General features: G+C 43.3%; 2 protein-coding genes across 2 annotated transcripts; one reads left to right on the top strand and one right to left on the bottom strand.

Moving 5' to 3' along the window:
- The first annotated feature begins 12,236 nt into the window (after positions 1-12,236).
- Positions 12,237-15,027, top strand: LOC128385159 (protein SCO2 homolog, mitochondrial). Its single transcript, XM_053344020.1, has 3 exons — positions 12,237-12,309; positions 13,647-14,798; positions 14,862-15,027. The coding sequence occupies exon 2, from the start codon at positions 13,663-13,665 to the stop codon at positions 14,512-14,514; it is 852 nt and encodes a 283-aa protein (XP_053199995.1). The 5' UTR covers positions 12,237-12,309; positions 13,647-13,662; the 3' UTR covers positions 14,515-14,798; positions 14,862-15,027.
- Positions 15,028-15,291: 264 nt separating this feature from the next.
- ncaph2 (non-SMC condensin II complex, subunit H2) lies at positions 15,292-25,205 on the bottom strand. Its single transcript, XM_053344048.1, has 19 exons — positions 25,098-25,205; positions 24,841-24,942; positions 24,462-24,523; positions 24,279-24,369; positions 24,015-24,071; positions 23,855-23,934; positions 23,108-23,247; positions 21,961-22,142; positions 21,485-21,559; positions 20,791-20,854; positions 19,837-19,938; positions 19,709-19,753; positions 18,892-18,962; positions 18,683-18,794; positions 17,634-17,726; positions 17,498-17,547; positions 16,836-16,937; positions 16,556-16,705; positions 15,292-15,420 (listed from the first exon to the last, which is right to left on the bottom strand). Exons 1-19 carry the CDS (start codon positions 25,203-25,205, stop codon positions 15,292-15,294), a joined length of 1,815 nt encoding a protein of 604 aa, XP_053200023.1.
- Positions 25,206-25,303: the final 98 nt, after the last annotated feature.

Raw genomic sequence — 25,303 nt, 5'->3', positions numbered from 1 at the left:
GCAGCTCTGTACTGACAGAAATGAGTCTGTAAAATATGTACAATTCTTTAACCCTTAAACAGGCAGGAGTGGAAAACTAGATGTTAAAAAATCCTAATGTGATGTCACTAGTTAATGTGATGTCACTAGTTATGTCATTTACATCTAAAGTAAAACATTTCCTTCATGTTTTTAATATATTTTGGATTTTATGACTCGTGTCTCCACCAGGATGCTTTGCCCTTATTAACCCTCATGTCGTCCTCCTGGGTCAAATTGACCCTGTCTTATTTTTCCTTCCTCCCTCCTTTCTTTCCTTATTCCTTCCTCCCTTCCTTCTTTCCTCCCTCCTTCTCTCTTTCTTTCCTTCCTTCCCTCCTTCCTTCCTTCCTCCCTCCTTTCCTTCCTTCTTCCTTCCTCCCTCCTTTCCTTCCTTCTTCCTTCCTCCCTCCTTTCCTTCCTTCTTCCTTCCTTCCTTCTTTCCTATCCTTCCTCCCTTCTTTCCTTCCTTCTTTCCTTTCCCTTCCTACCTTCCTCCCTCCTTTCCTTTCTTCTTCCTTCCTTCCTTCTTTCCTTTCCTTTCCTCCCTTCCTTCGTTCCTTCTTTCCTTTCCCTTCCTACCTTCCTCCCTCCTTTCCTTCCTTCTTCCTTCCTTCCTTGACTCGAGGACAACAGGAGGGTTAAGGCATAAAATGGTGATAATGGTAAAAACACTTAAATGTGTTATTTAACATAGTAAAGTTAAAGTGATACATTCTGCTCATTAATATTAATATTACACATACTAGTTTCTAAACTGATTTTTATAATTTCTATCAAAGTATAAACCTACAACAAGCTTCAATTCTACCAATTAAAGGCTCATATACAATTAAACATCCACCTTAACCATCATAGGTAGAGTCTCCTGGTGCACACTGCCTGTTTAACGGTTAAAATAAAGCTAAATATAATGTAAATATAGTGTCTATGTTACCGTGGGAGTGAGAGTGAGAGTTGTGGCTCTTCATGCTGATCTCGGCCCTCAGCGATGTGACCTCCAGCTCGTACTCCTGCGCCGTGACGTGGAGGCGCTGCAGCTCGGCTCGCAGCCTGCAGAGCTCCTCCTGCAGGGAGGCGATGTCGTTCTCCCGCTCCGCCGCCGCCTCCTCGGCCGCCTGCTGCAGCACCAGCACCTCCTCCTGGGCCGAACGCAGCTCCTCCTGCACCTCGTCCAGCTCGCTCTCCTTCTCCTCCTCCAGACTGTCCATCTCCTCCTGCACCGAGCGGAGCTGAGCTGTTGTTTAAGAGGCAATTAAAGAGTCAGTGGGATTTTATAAAGAAGCAACGTTTTTAACCCTTTATTGGGCAAATAATTATATTTCTTCAGTCCTTCCTTCCTTTCCTTCCTTTCATCTGTCCTTCCTCCCTCCCTCTCTCCTTCCCTCTCTCTTTCTCTCCTCCCTTCCTTCTTTCCTTCCTTCCTTTCCTTACTTCCATCTGTTCTTCCTCCCTCCCTCCTTCTCTCCTCCCTTCCTTCTTTCCTTCCTCCATCCCCCTTTCTTCTTCCTTCTTTCTTCCCTTCCTCCCTCCCTCCTTCTCTCTTTCTTTCCTCCCCCCTACCTTCGTTCCTTCCTTCTTTCCTCCGTCCTTCCTTCCTTTCCTTCCTTCCTCCCTCCCTCCCTCCTTCCTTCCCTTCCTTCCTTCCTCCCTTCCATCCTCCCTTCCTTCCTCCCTTCCTTCCTCCCTTCCTTTCAATGAGTGTCCTATAAAGGGTTAATAGTTATGCTGTGTTTTGGAGGTTAAATGAAGAAGTGAACCTTGCAGTCTCTGGATCTGTCTGGTGAAGCTCTCGGCCTGGTGAGCGCTGGCCAGTCGCTCTTCTTCTAACTGACCTGAGAGCAGAGAAGAAGAAACAGACTCACTTTTCAAACAGCTTTTCATGATTTCTGAGACTTTGATATAAAACCCTCTGCGATGCGTTCACTGACCCTGCAGATCCAGGAAACTCTCCTCGTGTCTCTGGGAAACCTCTCGAGTCTCCTCCAGCTCCACCAGCAGCTGCAGCATCTGAGCTCTCAGCTCCTCCAGCTCCTCGTCTTCATCCTTCACTCCTCCTCCTCCTCCTCCTTGCTCTTCCTCGCCCCCCTTCTCCTCCTTCACCTCCTTCTCCTTCTCGTCCTCCTGCTGACCCTTCTCTCCGTCTCCCACAGCCACCTCCTCCTTGTCGTTCTCCTCCATGGACTCTCGTTCTTTGGCCGTCAGAGTTTGGGCCAACATGATCGGCTTCTCCACCTTCAGCTCACAAAGCTCGTCTGCAAAGCAAAGACAACTCTACTTTAGATGATTTAACATCTTTCTCTATAAAATGTCTCAAACACTCTAAAGCTCCACAAATATCTGGAGGAAATATATCTGAAAAATGAGAATTCATTAATCCTAATTACCTTTTTAAAGTTTAAACAAATATACCACAAGTTGTATGTAGCTGTATGCAGTATGAGACATAAATGCAACACACACACACACACACACACACACACACACACACACACACACACACACACACACACGTGTCTATCTTACGAACAGAGGACAATCGTCTCACACCAACCAAATGAGGACGACTCTTTCTGCTGAGAGTAAAACATCACAAAACTCTAACTTCTAAATATTTTTTAATTCTCTTTGGGCTCTTAACTTATGCTGCTATAGGCTTAGACTGCCGGGGGACTCCCATGATGCACTGAGCCCCTCTCTCCTCCTCCCTCTCTCTCTCTATCCATCCATCTATATCCATTAACATTCATGTTCTATTAATGCTTCAATAACCTAAACTTCTTCCCCGGAGTTGTCTGTGCTTTCTGGTCTCACAGGTAATCTGGGCCTGTAGACGTCCGGATGACAGATTCCAGTCCTGGACCTTCAATGTGCTTCTCTCTCCTCTCCTTCCTCTCTCTCCTCTCCTTCCTCTCTCTCCTCTCCTTCCTCTCTCTCCTCTCCTTCCTCTCTCTCCTTCCTCTCTCTCTTCTTCCTCTCTCTCTCCTCTCCTTCCTCTCTCTCCTCTTCCTCTCTCTCTCCTCTCCTTCCTCTCTCTCCTCTTCCTCTCTCTCTCCTCTCCTTCCTCTCTCTCCTCTCAACCCAACCGGTCGAGGCAGATGTTCTCCCACTCTGAGTCTGGTTCTGAGGGTTCTTCCTGTTAAAAGGGAGTTTTTTCTCTCCACTGTGTCTCATGTGGGAATGTTGGGTCTCTTTAAAGTTAAACCTGAAGAGTTCGGTTTAGAACCTGCTCTATGTGGAAAGAGCCTTGAGATAACTCTGTTGTGATTTGGCGCTATACAAATAAAGATTGATTGATTGATTTAATATTTTATTAATAATTTCTGTAATACTCTGTAAGTCTGTCCTGTGGCTGTGAGTCTGTCCCTGTGGCTGTAAGTCTGTCCTGTGGCTGTGAGTCTGTCCCTGTGGCTGTGAGTCTGTCCTGTGGCCGTAAGTCTGTCCTGTGGCCGTGAGTCTGTCCTGTGGCTGTAAGTCTGTCCTGTGGCTGTGAGTCTGTCCTGTGGCTGTGAGTCTGTCCTGTGGCTGTAAGTCTGTCCTGTGGCTGTGAGTCTGTCCTGTGGCTGTGAGTCTGTCCTGTGGCTGTGAGTCTGTCCTGTGGCTGTAAGTCTGTCCTGTGGCTGTGAGTCTGTCCTGTGGCTGTAAGTCTGTCCTGTGGCTGTAAGTCTGTCCTGTGGCTGTAGGTCTGTCCTGTGGCTGTAAGTCTGTCCTGTGGCTGTAAGTCTGTCCTGTGGCTGTAAGTCTGTCCTGTGGCTGTGAGTCTGTCCTGTGGCTGTAAGTCTGTCCTGTGGCTGTGAGTCTGTCCTGTGGCTGTGAGTCTGTCCTGTGGCCGTAAGTCTGTCCTGTGGCTGTAGGTCTGTCCTGTGGCTGTAGGTCTGTCCTGTGGCCGTAGGTCTGTCCTGTGGCCGTAAGTCTGTCCTGTGGCTGTGAGTCTGTCCTGTGGCTGTAGGTCTGTCCTGTGGCCGTAGGTCTGTCCTGTGGCCGTAAGTCTGTCCTGTGGCCGTAAGTCTGTCCTGTGGCTGTAGGTCTGTCCTGTGGCTGTAAGTCTGTCCTGTGGCTGTAAGTCTGTCCTGTGGCTGTAAGTCTGTCCTGTGGCTGTAAGTCTGTCCTGTGGCTGTAAGTCTGTCCTGTGGCTCCATCTGCTGGTGATGATGAGAAATACAGATCTCACCAGTTTTACTATGAACATAAATGTGGAGCGTTGGTGCTTGTTTGTTATATTTTGGTAGAAATATATATTTTAAAATTAAGATATTTTGCACATATATACTCTTTATATACCTCGTACTCAACCAAACCTCAGTAGTGCACTAAAACAAGAATGTTATTAGAATCAAATGTAAGAAAAGAATAAAGAAAATATAGAAAAATTAATTACAATATATAAAACAATATAGACAAAACACACACAAAAATATCTGATATACAGAATTACCAAACTTAATTTTAACACCTAGAATCATAAAACCAAAACTAGGAGCTAAATTACCAGAAAGTGTCTGTTCTTTAATGCAAATACAATTTTCCTATTTTTATTTTATATAATCTACATTTTTATATTTTAATGTATTTGTCTCTGCTGTTCTGAGTCTAATTAAACTGCAGACAGTGGGACGTAAAGGTCCCATAGTTACAGGTGAAGCTGATAATATAACATGTTTCTGAGTGGAGAGATTATAATACTTGTAATATAATCATATTGTTCCCAGTTATTGTCTCTGTGAGTGTGTGACTGATAAAAGCTCCATCATCCCTCCTGCTGTCCACCTTCGTCACAGAGTCTAAAAATAAACCTCCTTCACTTTTCACTCTTCACTCCTTCACTCCTTCACTCCTTCACTCTTCACCCGCTCCTCAACAGTCAGCCCCATCGTCCACCAGCAGGGAAACATGTCCACACTACACTGATTACTGGTTATAGTCGATATAGTCTCATACATCATTATTATAATTAAATCAAATGAAGACTACAGGAAGTGTTTATAGCAGATATACAGTTTATTTTAGTCTAAAGATCGTCCTGGTTTAAACACACACAGAGACGATGTGGGAAAGAATTTGCTCTGATTATGTTTTAAACTGACTTGTTTGTGTCTTAGTTAACTTGAACGTACCTTATTTATTTATATACATTTTCTATTTTTTCTAAGTTTTCTTCTATTTTTGTTGATCATCATGTTTTGTATTATCTTTCATTACACCTTCATCTACACCTGTACATACTGAGAGTGATTGGCCCATCATGTGACTATCAGGTGACCTGGGTCTTTGTGTAGTTAAGAGCAGAAGCCTCCAAACCTCAGCGGTGACTTCCTGTTAAATCTTTTAATCATATCATTATATTTGATAACTTCTGTAAATATCCCAAAATATCCTTCCTTCCTTCCTTCCTTCCTTCCTTCCTTCCTTCCTTCCTTCCTTCCTTCCTTCCTTCCTTCCATCTGTTCTTCCTCCCTCCCTCCTTCTCTCTTTCTTTCCTCCCCCTACCTTCCTTCTTTCCTTCTTTCCTCCATCCTTCCTTCCTTTCCTTTCTCCCTGCCTTCTTTCTTCCCTTCCTCTTTCTTTTCCTTTCTCCCTCCCTCGTTCCTTATTTCCTCCGTCCTTCCTTCCTTTCCTTCCTTCCATCTGTCCTTCCTCCCTCCCTCCCTCCTTCTCTCCTCCCTTCCTTCTTTCCTTCCTCCATCCTTCCTCCCTTCCTTTCCTTACTTCCATCTGTTCTTCCTCCCTCCCTCCTTCTCTCCTCCCTTACTTCTTTCCTTCCTCCATCCCCCTTTTTTCTTCCTTCCTTCCTCCCTCCTTCTCTCTTTCTTTCCTCCCCCCTTCCTTCCTTCCTTCTTTTCTCCGTCCTTCCTTCCTTCCTTCTTTCCTCCGTCCTTCCTTCCTTCCTTCTTTCCTCCGTCCTTCCTCCCTTCCTTCCTTCCTCCCTTCCTTTCAATGAGTGTCCTATAAAGGGTTAACGGTTAAAGTTAAAGTTTGCATATTAAACACTTTAAGAAGTTCAGAGCAGGAAGGAGAGAGTTTTGTTTTCAGGATAATGAACTAACGAGCTTCATGGTCCAGTGGAAACATCTGGAGGAAGAAAGCAGCTGTTGGACCAAATAAGTGAATCTGTAGAAACACACTGCAGCTAAGATTTAATCCTTTATAGGACACTCATTGAAGGAAGGAAGGAAGGGAGGAAGGAGGGAGGGAGGGAGGAAGGAAGGCAGGAAGGAAGGAAGGCAGGAAGGAAGGAAGGAAGGAAGGAAGGAAGGGAAGAAAGAAGGAAGGAAGGAAGAAGAAAGGGGGATGGAGGAAGGAAAGAAGGAAGGGAGGAGAGAAGGACAGATGGAAGGAAGGAAAGGAAGGAAGGACGGAGGAAATAAGGAACGAGGGAGGGAGAAAGGAAAAGAAAGAGGAAGGGAAGAAAGAAGGCAGGGAGAAAGGAAAGGAAGGAAGGATGGAGGAAGGAAGGAAGGTAGGGGGGAGGAAAGAAAGAGAGAAGGAGGGAGGGAGGAAGAACAGATGGAAGGAAGGAAGGAAGGAAGGAAGGAAGGAAGGAAGGAAGGAAGGAAGGAAGGGAGGAAGGAAGGAAGGAAGGAAGGAAGGAAGGAAGGATATTTTGGGATATTTACAGAAGTTACCAAATATAATTATTTGCCCAATAAAGATTTAACAGGAAGTCACAGCTAACGTTTGGAGGCTTCTGCTCTTCATTACACAAAGACCCAGGTCACCTGATCGTCACATGATGGGCCAATCACTCTCAGTATTTATAGGTGTAGATGAAGGTGTAATGAAAGATAATACAAAACATATATGATCAACAAAAATAGAAGAAAACTTAGAAAAAATAGAAAATGTATATAAATAAATAAATAAGGTACGTTCAAGTTAACTAAGACACAAACAAGTCAGTTTAACCCTTTATAGGACACTCATTGAAAGGAAGGAAGGAAGGAAGGGAAGGAAGGATGGAGGAAAGAAGGAAGGAAGGAAGGTGGGGGGAGGAAAGAAAGAGAGAAGGAGGGAGGGAGGGAAGAAAGAAGGAAGGAAGGAAGGAAGAAGAAAGGGGGACGGAGGAAGGAAAGAAGGAAGAGAGGAGAGAAGGAGGGAGGGAGGAAGGAAAGATGGAAGGAAGGAAAGGAAATGATCCACAGACATAGATAGGAGCACGACAGCAGGACATTGGGCCATACAGCTGTCATTATAATAATTATAATATATTTTATTTGAAGGCGTCTCGAGAAACAAAACAGAGTAAAAAGAGGTCGTGGTTCAAGTTAAGCTGGGAATGCAGTCTTAAATAAACTGAATATAAAATGTTACTGTATTAAACTGTTATTGGACATAATGTAAAATAAAATGTTATACTTTATATTTATAGTTTTGATTTTATTTTAAATTGATTGTTTAACCCTCTGAATCCCAAATCCTGCCGGTGGGATCAAAATTCCACTTATTTTTAAATGACTGGCATTTACTAACCCTTTGTTCAATCCAAAAACTGACATGACTGGCATAATGGTCAGATTCTCAAGTTTCCGAGGGTACATGAACGAACGGTGAGTAAAAATGTGACAGAAGCAAAAAAACGACCAGAAACTGCCTGAGATTCAGAGGGTTAAAGGACGAGGTTAGAGGTATGTATGTAAAACCTGCTCTTTCCTGGAAGACTTTTATTGTGAAATGTGTGCTGAATGTGGGTTTCATTAACAGGAACAATAAAAAAGAGTAAATCAGGTCATTTATTCATGTTGCCTCCTGTTTGAATGTGAAGCTGCAGCACAGAATGCTTTTCATATGTAAATGAGGCTCCTCTGCATGCAACACACTGACCGGATGGATCCAGGACTTCCTCGATGACGGGGGGCAGGCGCAGTCCGTCCATGTTCCTGCTGATGGAGGAGAGACAGACGCAGGATCAGAAAGCTCCACACGCAGAGCAGAGAGGGAGGGGGGAGGACGAGGCACACGCAGCCCAGGAAGGCTCCTCACGCTCAGGGCAGACTGAGCCGCTGCAGCCCCTTCATCATCCTGGAGCTGAGAGAAGAGAGGTGGTGGTGGGGGGGGGGGGGGGGGGGGTCAGAGAGGGAACTGCGACAGCAACACTGCTCCACCGATACTGGAGTCGATACTCAGGATAACACAGGATATTTTTAGATATTTGCAGCAACTAATAAATATATTTATGAGCCATTTTCAGATGAATCAGTGTCAGTGAATGAAGCTGAATATAACTCTGATGTTTGTAGCAGCAGAAACATTTAAATAAAGGTTTTAATCTACAAACTAAATGTTCCAGTTTGGACTTTTTATCAGCTGCTCCAACAACTCATTTATATTAATAAATGTAAATTTCCCCTCTATGGGACAAATACAGGAATATCTTAACAAACTGACACCATGAGTCTCCTGCACATCAGATCTGTATGACTTTCACTCTGGGTTAGCATGTGGCAACAGCATGCGGACAATGGGTCAACATAGGGCCAACTAAGGGCCAATTAAGTGCCAAGTAAGGGCCAATTAAGGGCCAACTGAGGGCCAACTGAGGGCCAACATAGGGCCAACATAGGGCCAACTGAGGGCCAACATAGGGCCAACTGAGGGTCAACATAGGGCCAATTGAGGGCCAACATAGAGCCAACATAGGGCCAATTGAGGGCCAACATAGGGCCAACATAGAGCCAACTAAGAGCCAACTAAGAGCCAACTAAGGGCCAACTAAGGGCCAACCAGGGGCCAACATAGAGCCACCATAGAGCCAACTAAGGGCCAATTAAGGGCCAACATAGAGCCACCATAGAGCCAACTAAGGGCCAACTAAGGGCTAACATAGAGCCACCATAGGGCCACCATAGAGCCAACTAAGGGCCAACATAGGGCCACCATAGGGCCACCATAGAGCCAACTAAGGGCCAACCAGGGGCCACCATAGAGCCAACTAAGGGCCAATTAAGGGCCAACATAGAGCCAACATAGGGCCAACTAAGGGCCAACATAGGGCCACCATAGAGCCAACTAAGGGCCAATTAAGGGCCAACATAGAGCCAACATAGAGCCAACATAGGGCCAACTAAGGGCCAACATAGAGCCACCATAGAGCCAACTAAGGGCCAATTAAGGGCCAACATAGAGCCACCATAGAGCCAACTAAGGGCCAACTAAGGGCCAACATAGAGCCAACATAGGGCCAACTAAGGGCCAACATAGAGCCAACTAAGGGCCAACTAAGGGCCAACTAAGGGCCAACATAGAGCCAACTAAGGGCCAACTAAGGGCCAACTGAGGGCCAACATAGAGCCAACTAAGGGCCAACTAAGGGCCAACTAAGGGCCAACTAAGGGCCAACTAAGGGCCAACTAAGGGCCAACTAAGGGCCAACATAGAGCCAACTAAGGGCCACCATAGAGCCAACTAAGGGCCAACTAAGGGCCACCATAGAGCCAACTAAGGGCCAACATAGAGCCAACAAAGGGCCAACATAGAGCCAACATAGAGCCAACAAAGGGCCAACATAGGGCCAACATAGGGCCAACTAAGGGCCAACATAGAGCCAACATAGGTCCAACATAGAGCCAACATAGGTCCAACATAGGTCCAACATAGAGCCAACATAGAGCCAACTAAGTGCCAACATAGAGCCAACTAAGTGCCAACTAAGGGCCAACATAGGGGCCAACAAAGGGCCAAAATAGGGCCAACTAAGGGCCAACTGAGGGCCAACTAAGTGCCAACAAAGGGCCAACATAGGGCCAACTAAGGGCCAGCTGAGGGCCAATAAAGACTGAGGCTGATGTTTCATAAAGGACATTTAAAGTGTCTCGTTGTGTGTTGCTGTTATTGTGTGTTTTCAGCCAGTGGGACTGTCTGCTGTACAGTAATGACAATAAAAGCATTTTAATTTAACTGAATTGAAAATGTCAAATATATTTTTTAGCTTCTTAAATGTGAAGATTTGATGCATTTCTGTGTTTTTACGTCACAGTAAACTGAATATTTTGGGGGTTTGAACTGTTGACGGTGTCGCCTTCACTTTGGGAAGTCATGAAGTCTTTTCTTACACTACTTTCAGATTTATACGCTTATTGATTGATTGATTAATTGATTAGTGAAGAAAATAACTGTCTGATTATTCTGTCAGTCCATCTAATAGTTGTTGATATATGTCAAAGTCGGCCTCATGGTGGCGCCAGAGGGAAAGCATGGTTACAGATTCATCCTCTGAGGATCCTGAATGTTGATTATAAATCTCATGACGATCCATCTGATGACTGATTAGATATTTGAGTCTGAAGCAGTCGAGTGATGTGAAGACTCTCTGCAGCTCTGAATGACCTTCGTCTGCAGCGACTCACATCAGAGCCTCACAAACCTTTTCATCTTCATCTTCATCTTCCTCTTCCTCTCAGTTATTTAACCCATCATGTCCATCGCAGCATGCTGAGCTCACAGGATGAATAATGAATAAATAATAAATACCTGGTGTTGGATGCAGAAGCAGCAGCTCTGTGTTGTGTGTTCTGCAGACCTCTCCTCCTCCTCTTCCTCCTGCTCTTCCTCCTGCTGTTGTCCTATATTTCCTGCTCAGCTTCAGCGTGATGCAGCGGCGACGTCACACAGACACGACCGTGACGTGATTCATTAACCCTTTCCTGTCACATGACCAGGTGCTCTGCCTGCATGCACAGACATCAGAGAGCAGGCTATGAGTTCATTTGGTCTGAAAATGGCAGAAAATGAAGATGAAGATTTCCTGAAGTCCTCCTGATAACGAGATGAATCAGGTTTTATATCTTTGGGCTCTTTAACCCTTTATAGGACACTCATTGAAAGGAAGGGAGGAAGGAAGGATGGAAGGAAGGAAGGAGGAAGGATAGAGGAAAGAAGGAAGGAAGGAAGGTGGGGGGAGGAAAGAAAGAGAGAAGGAGGGAGGGAGGAAGAACAGATGGAAGGAAGGACGGAGGAAGGAAATAAGGAAGGGAGGAGAGAAGAAGGGAGGGAGGGAGGACAGATGGAAGGAAGGAAAGGAAGGAAGGGAGGAGAGAAGGAGGGAGGGAGGAAGGACAGATGGAAGGAAGGAAAGGAAGGAAGGGAGGAGAGAAGGAGGGAGGGAGGAAGGGCTCTTTAAATATCAGCAGCCAATCATCAAACATGTTACTACAAACGTCCTTCACATGAAACAATCGTTCTGATTGGTCCAAATTAACGAGCAAAGACTCAGAAATTAATTAAGACGCGTTGATTTTCTCTTCATGCTAATTAATTAATACACATATATGTGCAGTAACATTCAGGTATAAAGGGACATTTTTCTGAAGTGAACCAGCTGATATAAAATTATGATTTATAATAAACTGATAAATAGATTTAACCATTTAAAAAAACATGAAATTCTTCTTTAATTAAACTGACTTGTTTGTGTCTTAGTTTACTTGAATGTATCAAAGCAGTGATGAAGGAAATATAACAAAGATCTATAATAATATAATAACTCATGATAACAGTCTTCAGGGTGAAATGTCCCACATGATTCACTTCATCCTGGATCAGAGATCAAACTCACTAAATGTTAAACCAGTTAATCTGATTCTTCTCTTACTTTAACAATTAGATTTTATTTTATTAATTAATTTCTATATAACATCTTGACACTGTATTACAGTTATTATTATAATCATTATAATGACTATCAGCTGTGTTGAGTCTGTCTTCGCTGCAGCAGACTCTCATCACCTCCGTCTCTCGGCTGAGTGGTTGCTAGGCAACAGGAATCCAGATTACATTAAAGGCTCCGTGATGAGACGAGTGTGACTTCACCTGAGAGCAGGTGAGATGATCAGCTGATCTTTAATACTGGTCTGGTACTGGTCTGATATTGGTCTGTTACTGGTCTGTTACTGGTCTGGTAGTGGTTGGTATTGGTCTAGTACTGGTCTGATACTGGTCTGGTACTAGTCTGGTACTGGTCTGATACTGGTCTGGTACTGGTCTGGTATTGGTCTGGTACTGCTCTGGTACTGCTCTGGTACTGGTCTAGTACTAGATGGAAAAAGCGTCTTAATAGAAACAGGAAGTGTCACACTGAGCAGCGTCACGTGATCGGAGCAGAAAGTCTCTGATCGACACGAGGATGAAACTTCCTGCAGTTCTTTAAACATCCGGCAGGTGGCAGCAGCGCGTGCAGTCAGCTGCAAACGTCACCAGCAGAAGAAGAAGAAGAAGAAGCAGGAAGCAGCAGCAGCAGCAGTAGAAGAAGAAGTGTTGTACAACTTGCAGCAGCAGAGTCACCTGGTGAAGATCAGAGCGGTGAGTTTATGGATCACTGATCAGTTTAATCTGTTTAATCTGCAGCAGAGACACAAACCGAGTCTCTGAGCAGCAGATCAACTTACTGAGAGTCAGACTGAAGGTTTCTATCATCCTGGAGGTTAAAGACTGTCCGAACCGGTCTGGTACTGGTCTGGTACTGGTCTGGAGGTTAAAGACTGTCCGAACCGGTCTGATACTCATCCTGGAGGTTAAAGACTGTCCGAACCGCGTCTCAGCAGCATGATCGATAATCAATAATCACTGTAATCAATACTTCACGTTAACATGTGAGCTGATCAGCAGGAAGCTTCAGCTCTTAGAAAAGGAGCCGCAGCTGCTCACGTTCACGTCTGGTACTGGTCTGTTATTGATCTGGTACTGGTCTTTTATTGGTCTGGTACTGGTCTTTTATTGGTCTGATACTGGTCGGTTACTGGTCTTTTATTGGTCTGGTACTGGTCTTTTATTGGTCTGGTACTGGTCTTTTATTGGTCTGGTACGTTACTGGTCTTTTATTGGTCTGGTACTGGTCTGGTGCTGGTCTTTTATTGGTCTGGTACTGGTCTGGTGCTGGTCTTTTATTGGTCTGGTACTGGTCTTTTATTGGTCTGGTACTGGTCTTTTATTGGTCTGGTACTGGTCTTTTATTGGTCTGGTACTGGTCTTTTATTGGTCTGGTACTGGTCTGTTACTGGTCTGGTACTCTTAGAAAAGGAGCCGCAGCTGCTCACATGTTCACATTTTATCCAGTTAACCTCAAATTAAACCAGTTATAACCTGATCAATCATTGATTATGTTCATCAGCTATCTACCGTCTGACGTCATGTATTATAATATAATCACATTATTACAGTTTGATAGATTCAGCCTCTTTCTTTTCAACATTAGATTCATTGTAATAAAATAAAGTGAAGAAATGTAAAAGCTTTGAGATTTACAGAGTAGATTAAAATCAGATCAGACTGATTTAAAACTACTGGAGCTAAATGACTAGCTTTTTTATGTACTTTTTAAAACCTGTAATTTTACTTTCACTTAAGTATGTTTTGTGTGATGGATTGTATTTAACTACATTTTAAATCACATCTGTTACTAAACCAACTAAGTAACTTTTACTCAGTAAATTTTAAACAAGTTACTTTTTAAGAAGCTGCAACCAGTCAATATTTTCCAGTTTAATTAAATTATAAATAATAATAAATGTTTTATGTCAAAGTTGTTAATTTTCTGTCATTCAACTGAAAGATGAATTAAACTTGAGTTTTAATAAAGAACATTTAGCAGTGGAGGAGTAAAATCTCTTTACCATAGAAATCTTCTTCTTTGTCTTCAGGACGTTGGCGTCGAGGATGTTGGGGCTCAGGTGCATTGTGGGTAATCTGCGTGGAGGAGGAAGACTCCTGAGAAGTCTTCCTCACCTACAGAAGACGTTTGTTTCCACGGCGACGTCAGAGACTCAACACGCCAGACTTCTTCATCATCGTCATCGTCTTCCTGTCCTGACTCAGAGGAACTTCCTGTCTCAGGGTCCGGACGCGTCGGTGCGCTCGGCGAGGATGAAGCTGCGGACGCGTGCGGCGGTGACGCTGCTGTTCGGCGGCGGGCTGCTGGGCGTCTGGTGGTTCGTGGACGCCGAGAAGCAGAAGCGTCGGCGGCAGCAGCGCGTGGAGCAGCTGCAGCGTGCCGCTCTGGGTCACGGGAACTTCAGCCTGCTGGACCACCACGGCCGGCGCCGGACCAAGCGGGACTTCCTGGGCAGCTGGGTGCTGCTGTACTTCGGCTTCACGCACTGTCCCGACATTTGTCCCGACGAGCTGGACAAGCTGAGCGCCGTGGTGTCGGCGCTGGACCGCGACGCCGCGCTGCCGCCGGTGCAGCCCGTCTTCATCACCGTGGACCCGGAGCGAGACGACGTGCCGGCGCTGGAACGCTACGTTAAAGACTTCCACCCCCGCCTGGTGGCGCTGACGGGAACGCCGGAGGAGGTGAAAGAGGCGGGGCGGGACTACAGAGTGTACGCCAGCCCCGGGCCGAAGGACGAGGACGGAGATTACATCGTAGATCACACGATCCTGATCTACCTGGTGACTCCGGACGGGTTGTTCCTGGACTATTACAACAGGATGAAGAACGAGGAGCAGATCACCGAGAGCGTCCGGAACCACATCAACTCCTACAGACCGGCCGCCGACCAGAACTGAACCAGAACTGAACCGCTTCACTGTCGACTCGAACACTGGAAATATATTTATATAAATATATTTATGACTCGGTTCCTCTGGAGGAAACAAACTGTGGATGAAATTAAACTTGTGAATCTTTAAAGTTTTTCTTTCTTTCATGTTTTTGATGTTTTTGCTGAAACAGACGATCAGAAACTACTTTGATCATTTGAACAAAAAATCAGCAGAACTTTGTTTAAAATTGAAAATATTTAATTGATCTTATCAGTAATGGTAATAAACACCAGCAGAGTGAAGATAAAGTGTCGTTCATTAAAATATGAAACTTTTTGAGGAACAGATTATTGATCCAGATCAGCTGACAGTCTGTCTGTTGGTGCTGTGGAGCCATCTAGTGGCCGAACGCTGCACTGCAACTTAAAAATAATATTTAAATCTGCTGAGAAATGATTTTAACTAAACAAACGTCACCAGACAGATTTCAGTATTTATATTTATATTTCCAAAAGGTTTATAGACAAAATGTTTCATCATTATTGTCGTTTATAAGATTTCATGATTCATTATAATAATAATAACTGTGAAAGGTTAAAAGAGGAACAGACAGAAAAAGTCCCATAAACGTTTCAGGCTGTGTGAAGTTAGCTTTGTGTTGGGTGAAGTTGGTTTCAGGGTGAAGTTGGTTTCGTGTTTGGTGAAGTTGGTTTCAGGGTGAGGTTGGTTTCAGGATGAGGTTGGTTTCAGGGTGAAGTTGGTTTTGTGTTGGATGAAGTTGGTTTCAGGGTGAAGTTGGTCTCAGGATGACGAGGCCAGCTTCTTGAACCTGTCGGTGGCTTTGTAAGTGCTGAGCAGAGTCAGTCCCATCGAGTCGACGCTCTCCTCCAAACCTTCAGCGCTGTCGATGTCCACGGTGCGGTCGTTGGCCTGAAGAACAAACAAACACCTTCAATCCTAAAATACTATTAATACTAAAATACTTTTATTTTTCATAACGTATTTAATCTGACTCCTTCAGTTTAGACGTCAGCATTTCTTCCTCCTCTGTGTGAAACTGATTATTTAACTTTTATGAGATGAAAACATTCAGATGAAGGAATTAATCTGATGATCATAAAACTCTGAATTAATTCTAAACTCTGCGTATCCGAACATGTTTAAGTTTTATTGACCTAAAACATTTTTAAAACCTCTAAGATAAAGATAAAATAAAATATTCCTTTATTAGTCCCACAATGGGGAAAATTAAAACCACTGCTGGAATAAAATATAATGGAAAAATACTCTGACAGATTTGCTGTAGACAGTTATTTAATGAAATCTACACAATAATAATAATCAGTTATATTATCATTTATATATTTATGTATTTATTCTCTTTGTCATAATAAAAAATGATTAAAGTATTAAAACTGCTCAGCAAACAGAAGTATTTAGATCCTTAGTCTGTATTACCACATATATTATATATTATATATTATGAGACATATAATGTAAAAGCAGGATGTGACTGTTGTAGTGGGTTGAAGCTCATATTTAAGTATTTTATTAAGGACTGTAACTAAAGATTCATTATAATTCACACTGATTATTATTTTAATTAATAAACTGACACTTAGATCTAATTTAACATCTTAACTCCTACAATTCAGATATATTTTAACATATTTTTAAACATTGAATATCATCATAAGACATTTTAATAATCTTATATAAAGATACGCTGTAAAAAATGATGAAATTGAATCTGTTTGAACTTTAAAGCTGAAAATGATTTAAACTAAAGATTCATTTTTCATTTAAAGACTGGTTGAATTTAAATGAGTAAAACATCATATTAATATAAAGGAGGAATGAATGTGTAGTAGAAGTGTTGTTTTACCAGCTGCAGTGAAGCCAGCAGGTACTTGCAGGCCTCGTAGTAGTAGTAGTAGTAGTAGTAGTAGTAGTAGTAGTAGTAGTAGCAGTAGTAGTAGTAGCAGTAGTAGTAGTAGTAGTGGTAGTAGTAGTAGTGGTAGTAGTACTTGCAGTAGTAGTAGTACTAGTGGTAGTAGTATTTTACCAGCTGCAGTGAAGCCAGCAGGTACTTGCAGGCCTCGTAGTTGTCCAGCCCGTGAACGATGGCGGCGAAGGATCGGCGCCGACCGACGTCGCTCAGAGACGAGACGATGCGGTCGCTGTAGCTGTGGATGTCGAACACCGGCCGCTCCTCCTGGCAGACAGGAAGTGACAGAAGAAGAAGAAGGAGGAGAAGGAGAAGGAGGAGGAGAGGCGTTAGGGTCACGTGGAGGCTGTTTCCGTGGCGACGGTTTGTAATTGAGTGTGTGGGGGGGGGGGTTTACCTGCTGAGCGAGTTCCGGTCGGATCTTTGCTTCCCAGTCTTTGACCCGACGGGACAAACCGGTTTCCTGAGTGTAACCTCGACTGTTCACCACCAGCTGCTCCTACTCACACACACACACACACACATATTTATACACACACACACACACACACACACACACACACACATATATATATATATACACACACACACACACACAGATATATATACACACACACACACACACACACACACATACATATATATACACACACACACACACACACACACACAGAGAGATACACACACACAGTTTCTCAGATGTTTGCACTTTAATCTTTTCATATTATAAAGTTAATTATTATAAAGCAAATTAAAAAACAGTCATTACGATCCGTTTGTATAAGAATAAAGTTTAAAGTTAAACTGAACAAACATCATCTGTTACCATGGTAACATATCATCACAATTTATAGAATGATTCATTTATTCTTTAAAGTACTGATGTGATGTTTTACTTATTTTATTAATGATCTATTACAAGCTGTTCTATGATTCACATTATTGATCCTGGAGGAATAAAGATGATTAAAATATATTTATAATAAAAATTAAACAAAACCAGGAAGGAAACATTAAAATCCACCAATAAGAATAATAAATAGATAACTGATTACGAACCACTCGCAGCTTCACCAGATCTTCATAACTCAGCTCGTCTCCGTGAACCTCTGAAAAACAAACATTAATATTTATAATGCTGAAAACTGTCAAATGATTTATGATCATTATTAAAAAGGACACGTCGTGTTTTTACCTGGTGAGATGAAATCTGGTCCTCCGACTAACTCGGCTGGAAACTCGTCAGGAAACGCTTCGTGTTCGTCGTCTGAGTTTTCATCATCAGCACCTTTAAATAAAGTTTCATCAGCAGCACCTTTAAGTAAAGTTTCATCATCAGCACCTTTAAATAAAGTTTCATCAGCAGCACCTTTAAGTAAAGTTTCATCATCAGCACCTTTAAATAAAGTTTCATCATCAGCACCTTTAAGTAAAGTTTCATCATCAGCACCTTTAAGTAAAGTTTCATCATCAGCACCTTTAAATAAAGTTTCATCATCAGCACCTTTAAATAAAGTTTCATCATCAGCACCTTTAAATAAAGTTTCATCATCAGCACCTTTAAATAAAGTTTCATCATCAGCACCTTTAAATAAAGTTTCATCATCGGCACCTTTAAGTAAAGTTTCATACGATTTTAAATCTGCAGAACAAGAAAATGATTTCCTGTAATAGACGAAATAACTGAAGAATCAGCTGATACACAACAAGGGAGAGAGGAGGAGGTGCAGGAGGTGAAGGAGGAGAAGATGAAGGAGATGAAGGAGGTGAAGATGAAGGAGGTGAGGGAGATGAAGATGAAGGAGGAGGTGAAGGAGGTAAAGGAGATGCAGGAGGTGAAGATGAAGGAGGTAAAGATGAAGGAGGTGATGCAGGAGGTGATGGAGGAGGTGCAGGAGGTGATGGAGGAGGTGCAGGAGACGAAGGAGGTGAAGACGAAGGAGGTGAAGATGAAGGAGGTGAAGATGAAGGAGGTAAAGGTGAAGATGAAGGAGGTAAAGGTGAAGATGAAGGAGGTAAAGGTGAAGATGAAGGAGGTGAAGATGAAGGAGGTGAAGGAGGTGAAAGAGGTGAAAGAGGTGCAGTAGGTGAAGATGAAGGAGGTAAAGATGAAGGAGATGGAGGAGGTGAAGGAGGTGGTGCAGGAGATGAAGTGGGTGAATGAGGAGGTGAAGAAGGAGATGAAGGAGGTGGTGCAGGAGGTGCAGGAGTTGCAGGAGGTGAAGGAGTTGCAGGAGTTGTTACCCAGCAGCTCCGGGTGTCTGAACCCGTCCACAGGTTCTCCTCCCGGCTGCTGCTCCGGTTCCTCCGGCTGCAGGAAGGTTCTCCTCAGCTCCTCATCGGACACCATGACACCCTGTGACATCACACAACGCATCATCAACACCTGAGTGACATCATCACCATCATCATCATCATCACCATCATCATCAGGCAGGTATGAGGGGAGTTACCGCTCTCCTGTAGATCCTCTTCCTCGTCTTCAGTTTGTCTTTCATGGTGGATAAATAAACGTAGTTCAGGTCTGAGAGAAGAAGAAGAGTGAACACATGATGAAGATGAAGGACGACGATTGGCTCCTGACCAGCTGTGATGTCACACTAGGGCTGATCGATCACAATCACGATCATTAAAACAATTATTCATAAAACAAGTCGGTTTAACTAATTTTCCCTCCAAGCAGCTTTTTATCTGCAACACACAGCAGAACATGAGCAGAGGTATTAGAGCTGAGCTGGTTACCATGACGACAGTTCACACATCACTTCCTGGTTTTTAATAATCAGTCAGTAAACTCAGAGATATTAGAGCTGACCTGGTTACCATGACGACAGCTCACACATCACTTCCTGGTTTTTAATAATCAGTCAGTAAACTCAGCATCGTCTGACTCAGGCTGGAAACTCTGCACTTTTATTTCACTGTGTTTCAGCTTCTGTCAAACTAACGGAGCTGCAGCCGCTTCCTGTCTAAGCTTTTCAAAATAAAACCTTTGTTATTAAGCTCTATCTCATTATTATTATTATTATTAAAAACTGCTTCCCCTCAATTTTATTAGCTTTGAGATCGTTTGGCCCCTAAATCATAGTCACGATCAAATTTGGATTAATTGAGCAGCCTGATGTCACATGTGAATATTAATAATAAGTTTTCTGAGTAGTTTTGTGTCAAACTAAATTTCAGCATCAGTTCGTTTCTAATAAACTCTTTAAATATAATTCCTGAATATTCACCAAATGATATAAACCTGTGAGGCGACGCTGATGTTACCTGTAAACGAGGGTCCGTTCTTTAACTTGTGTGCAGGAGGATCGACTGCAGCAGAAGAAGAAACACGTTATTAAACACGCAGGAAATCAAACGTGGAACCTTTCAGATTAAAGTCTGCATGTTCTCACAGGTTCCTCTGAACCAGCTCCTGAAGTCCAGCAGAGAACACGCTCGCTTCCTCTTCCTCTTCCCTCCGTCGTCCAAACCGTCAGGAACCTTGTAGCACTTTCCTGAAAGAACACACAGAACACAGTGAGAACCCAGAACACACAGAACACAGTGAGAACCCAGATCACCCAGAACACAGTGAGAACCCAGAACACACAGAACACAGTGAGAACCCAGATCACACAGAACTCAGTGAGAACCCAGAACACACAGAACACAGTGAGAACCCAGAACACAGTGAGAACCCAGAACACGTGAGAACCCAGAACACACAGAACACAGTGAGAACCCAGAACACAGTGAGAACCCAAAACGCAGTGAGAACCCAAAACGCAGTGAGAACCCAAAACGCAGTGAGAACCCAGAACGCAGTGAGAACCCAGAACGCAGTGAGAACACAGGACACACAGAACTCACTGAGAGCCCACAACACACAGGACACAGTGAGAACCCATAACACACAGAACACAGTGAGAACCCAGAACACAGTGAGAACACAGTGAGAACCCAGAACACACAGAACACAGTGAGAACCCAGAACGCAGTGAGAACCCAGGACACAGTGAGAACCCAGAACACACAGAACACAGTGAGAACCCAGAACACAGAGAGAACCCAGAACATTCAGAACACAGTGAGAACACACAGAACACAGTGAGAACATAGAACACACAGAACACAGTGAGAACCCACAACACAACGAGAACCCAGAACACACAGAACTCAGTGAGAACCCACAACACAGTGAGAACCCAGAACACACTGAGAACCCAGAACACAGTGAGAACCCAGAACACACAGAACTCAGTGAGAACCCAGAACACAGTGAGAACCCAGAACACAGTGAGAACCCAGAACACACAGAACACAGTGAGAACCCAGTTCTCTGTACACCCAGCTGGGTTCTGGTTTACCTGATTTAAACGGTTTATCTTCGGCCAGAACAGCGTACGGGTCATGAAGCGCCCAAATGTTCAACTGGAAGAAAACAAAGAGAGTGATTGATGAATTAGTGATTGATGAATTAGTGATCGATCAGAGTGACTGATGAATTAGTGATCCATGAATTAGTGATCCATGAATTAGTGATTGATGAATTAGTGATTGATGAACTAGTGATTGATGAATTAGTGATCGATGAATTAGTGATCGATGAATTAGTGATTGATGAATTAGTGACTGATCAGAGTGATTGATGAATTAGCGATTGATGAATTAGTGATTGATGAACTAGTGATTGATGAACTAGTGATTGATGAATTAGTGATCGATGAATTAGTGATCGATGAATTAGTGATTGATGAATTAGTGACTGATCAGAGTGATTGATGAATTAGCGATTGATGAATTAGTGATTGATGAATTAGTGATTGATGAATTAGTGATTGATGAACTAGTGATCGATCAGAGTGATTGATGAATTAGTGATTGATGAATTAGTGATTGATGAATTAGTGATCGATGAGTTAGTGATCGATGAGTTAGTGATCGATGAGTTAGTGATTGATGAATTAGTGATTGATGAACTAGTGATTGATGAATTAGTGATTGATGAATTAGTGATCGATGAATTAGTGATTGATCAGAGTGATTGATGAATGAACCTACAGCAGGTGGAGCTTCCTCTTGCTTCTTTTCTTCCAGCTGTCGTCTCTCTCGGATCATCCTGCCTTCGCCTGGAGCCTGAAGACAGGAAATAAGAACATTTAAAAGTAAAGTTAAACTTATAACGTAAAGCTCCACATTCCAACTATTAAAAGCTAAAAAACCATCCTGAACTTATAAGAGTCATTTATATATAAATAAACAATACGGATAAAATCTAAAGGTTTCCAGATAAACTGCTAAACAAATCAGATTTAGGACAAAATGTTTGGTTGTGTCACTTTACTGTCTAAGAAAATAAGAAAATATTCACATGTAAAGTTCTGATCATGTAAAGTTCTGTTTTTTAAAGATATTAGAGCTGAAATTATTCCTGCTTCAATAAAACCATTTATCAATCATTCATTAAACCCGTCACTCTGTTTAAAGACGTACGGAGGACCTGCAGTGACTAACGGAAACAGAAGCATTCATGTGACCTGGTGTCTCTCAACGTGCTCCTCTGGGTCCTGGTCCTGGTCCTGGTTCTGGTTCTGGTCCTGGTCCTGGTTCTGGCTCTGGCCCTGGTCCTGGTCCAGATCCATACCGTTGTCGTCCAGCGGCAGGAAGTTCTCCGCAGCGTCGTCTTCTAAAGCCTCCATCAGAGGAGCCGCGTCTGGAACTAGCAAACATTAAAAACACCAAATCAACAACAAGCAGCAGCAGGACGCACATGAAGATCCATCCCTCCATCCATCAATCCATCCATCCCTCCATCCATCCATCCATCAATCCATCCATCCCTCCATCCATCCATCCATCCATCCATCCATCCATCCATCCATCCATCCATCCCTCCATCAATCCATCAATCAATCAATCCATCATCCATCAATCCATCCATCCTTCCATCAATCAATCCATCAATCCATCCAAAAGAGTTCATAGTTCTGAGACGTAAAGCAGGGGTGTCAAACATGAGGCCCGTGGGCCAGAACCGGCCTGCCGAGGGGTGCGATCCGGCTCACTTTCCTTTTTGTGTTTTTTTCCTTCCTTACTTTCTCCCTTCTGTCCTTCCTTCAATCTGTCCTTCCTCCCTACCTTCCTTTTTTTCCATTCATTCCATCTGTCCTTCCATCTGCCCTTCCTCCCTTTCTTCCATCTGTCCGTCCTTCCTTCCTTCTTTCTTTCTGTCCTTCCTTCCTTCCGTCTGTCCTTCCTCCCCTTCTTCCTTCCTTTTTTTCCCATTCCTTCCATCTATCCTTCCATCTGCCCTTCCTACCTTCCTTTTTCTTTTCTTCGTTCCTTTCTTCCTTCTATCTGTCCTTCCTCCCTTCCTTCCTTCCTCTGTTTCTTCCATCTGTCCTTCCTTCCTTCTTTCTGTCTGTCTTTCCTTCCTTCTGTCTGTCCTTCCTCCCTTTCTTCCCTCTTTCCTTTTGTCTGTCTTTCTTTCCTTCCGTCCTTCCCTCCACATGAGATCATATTGGTGTGACTGTGGCCTTTGAATGAAGATGAGTTTGACTCTCCTGATGTAAAGAGTCTTAAATTAAACTCTGATGACTGTGGATCCGTGTGGAGTGTTTGGAGACTCTGCTGCTTCGTTTAGTTTCATTCCTTTAAATTCACACATGATGAGACGTGTCGTACCTCTCTGCTGCTGCTGCTGGTCTATCAGCAGATAGCGGTCAGCGGAGGACCCTCGCGTGAGGAGGATCATCTCTCGGTCTCCTGGGATGAACAGATTGATCCTGAAGTCTTTCTGACTGCAGACGACGTCTCCTTTCACACTGACACACACAAAACACACAAACTCATTAAACTCCACGTCTGGAGGCCGAATCAAAGCGTTTTAACGATTATAGTTAACGAAAACTAAGACTAAAACTAATACTAGCAATGAAACAATAATTTAGTTAACTGAAACTAAAATAAAAACTACAATTAAAACGAAAACGAAAAATAAATAAAAACTACAATGAACAATGTAAAACTAACTAAAACTAAACTGAATAGCAGATAAATTCAGCTTCGTTTTCGTTGTCGTTTCGTTTTCTCCCTCGATGACTTCCTGTCCTGCAGCAGCCGCTATGCTGCTACCCTTAACCTCTGACCCCTGACCCTAACCCAGCCGTGGTTAAAGAATGAAATTAAAAAGGACTTGATGATAAACCATATTTGGTGTCACTTATTCTTTCATCCTTTTCAGCTTCTACAAGTCAAGACTTTCTCTGAATACCTGAAAAACTAAAACTAAATAAAAACTAAACTAAAACTACTAAATCACTCGTTGAACTCACTAAAACTAAACTGAAATAAAAAAGCAAACTGAAAAACTAAATAAAAATAAAAACTAAAGAACATTTCTAAACTATAATAACCCTGGTCCAGACTGACTTGATGAGAGGCAGCTTCTGCTTCTCGCGGGTGTCCGGAGGGATCAGCGAGGCGGGAGGAAGAGGAACGACGCTCACCGTCTGAAACACAAACACACGTCAGTCACAGCCGCTCACGCCTCCACTGATCAGCTGATTCCTGACGGGAGGAGTAAACTCACCGCGTTAGAGTCGCCCGTCTGCGATTTCTCCGTCACGTCGATGTCTAACGGCGTGAACTGAAGGAGAAAGATTAACTACATTACCCAGAATGCACTCTGACAGCTGCTAGAGAGGAGTAAATGTGACGTTTTCATTCACAGTGAGTTTTAATTAATGAGCAGAACTTTATATTCTGATGCTTTAGTTTGTTATAATTTACATCTGAGCTCTTCCTCTCTGTTTAATTAAATAATGTATTCAGTGTCCAGCTTCCTGTTTCGTACCACAGCTTCATCATCATCATCATCGGCATCGTTGTTCTTGCTCGCTGCTCTGTCTGCATCGCCGCCTTCAGCCGCCGCCTGTTTGTTACGTCTGTTCGGATCACAAGTCACAGCATGGTTAGAAAACTACACACACACACACACACACACACACACACACACACACACACAGGGCTGTCTTACTTCTTATTCCTGTCATTGATGTACTCCAGAGTTTGGAAAACCAGATTGTGCAGCAGCTCCACCTGCAGCACGACAAACATTCATCAGCATGAATCTGATCAGAGAGGTTTATATCAGAGTTCATGAGGTTTAGTTTAAATTTAAAGGGTTAAAATGTGAAAATAAACGTATGAATAACTTCCACACATTCTTTTTTTGTGGACCCAGCATCAAATTTCTGCTTTTAATCCATTTAGAGAGAATATATTAGAGGATTATGGTAAAAATGTCTAAGTGGTGTAACCATAAAAACATTTCCTGTATTTTCTGTATTCTATTAAAGAGACTGAGTAATAATTATATGAGCATTACAGCATTGCTAAAACAGAATCATCTCTACCTTCTTGCTGTAGATGCAGGTCGAGCCCTGAATCAGCAGCGCCGCCTCCGCAAAGTTCAGTCTGGTTTTCCCTCCGTCGAACGTGATGCACATGTCATCCAGCTGCAGAAACACCAACACACACTTTTAATAAAGCCGCCCCACCGAAAGCTGCAGGAGCGTCAGACCGAGTCCCAGCTCACCTCGTCCAGGTGGGAAGGAAGGAAAGGAAGGAAGGAAGGAAGGAAGGATGGATATTTTGGGATATCCCAGCTCACCTCGTCCAGGTAGTCATTTAACTCGGACGCCACGTCGATCTCCCAGTTCTTGGTGAGCTCTCGGATCGGCTGCAGCAGGTGAGCGTATCGGTTCTCCGTGGACTCCATGACGGCTGTCAATCACAGCAGAGGAGGGATCAGTCACAGCAGAGGAGGGATCAATCACAGCAGAGGAGGGATCAATCACAGCAGAGGAGGGATCAATC

Source organism: Scomber japonicus, chromosome 23 (assembly GCF_027409825.1).
Source record: "Scomber japonicus isolate fScoJap1 chromosome 23, fScoJap1.pri, whole genome shotgun sequence".
NCBI classification, from domain to species: Eukaryota; Metazoa; Chordata; class Actinopteri; order Scombriformes; family Scombridae; genus Scomber; species Scomber japonicus.
Note: the sequence above shows the minus strand (reverse complement) of the source record. Positions and strands in the feature narration are given on the sequence as shown.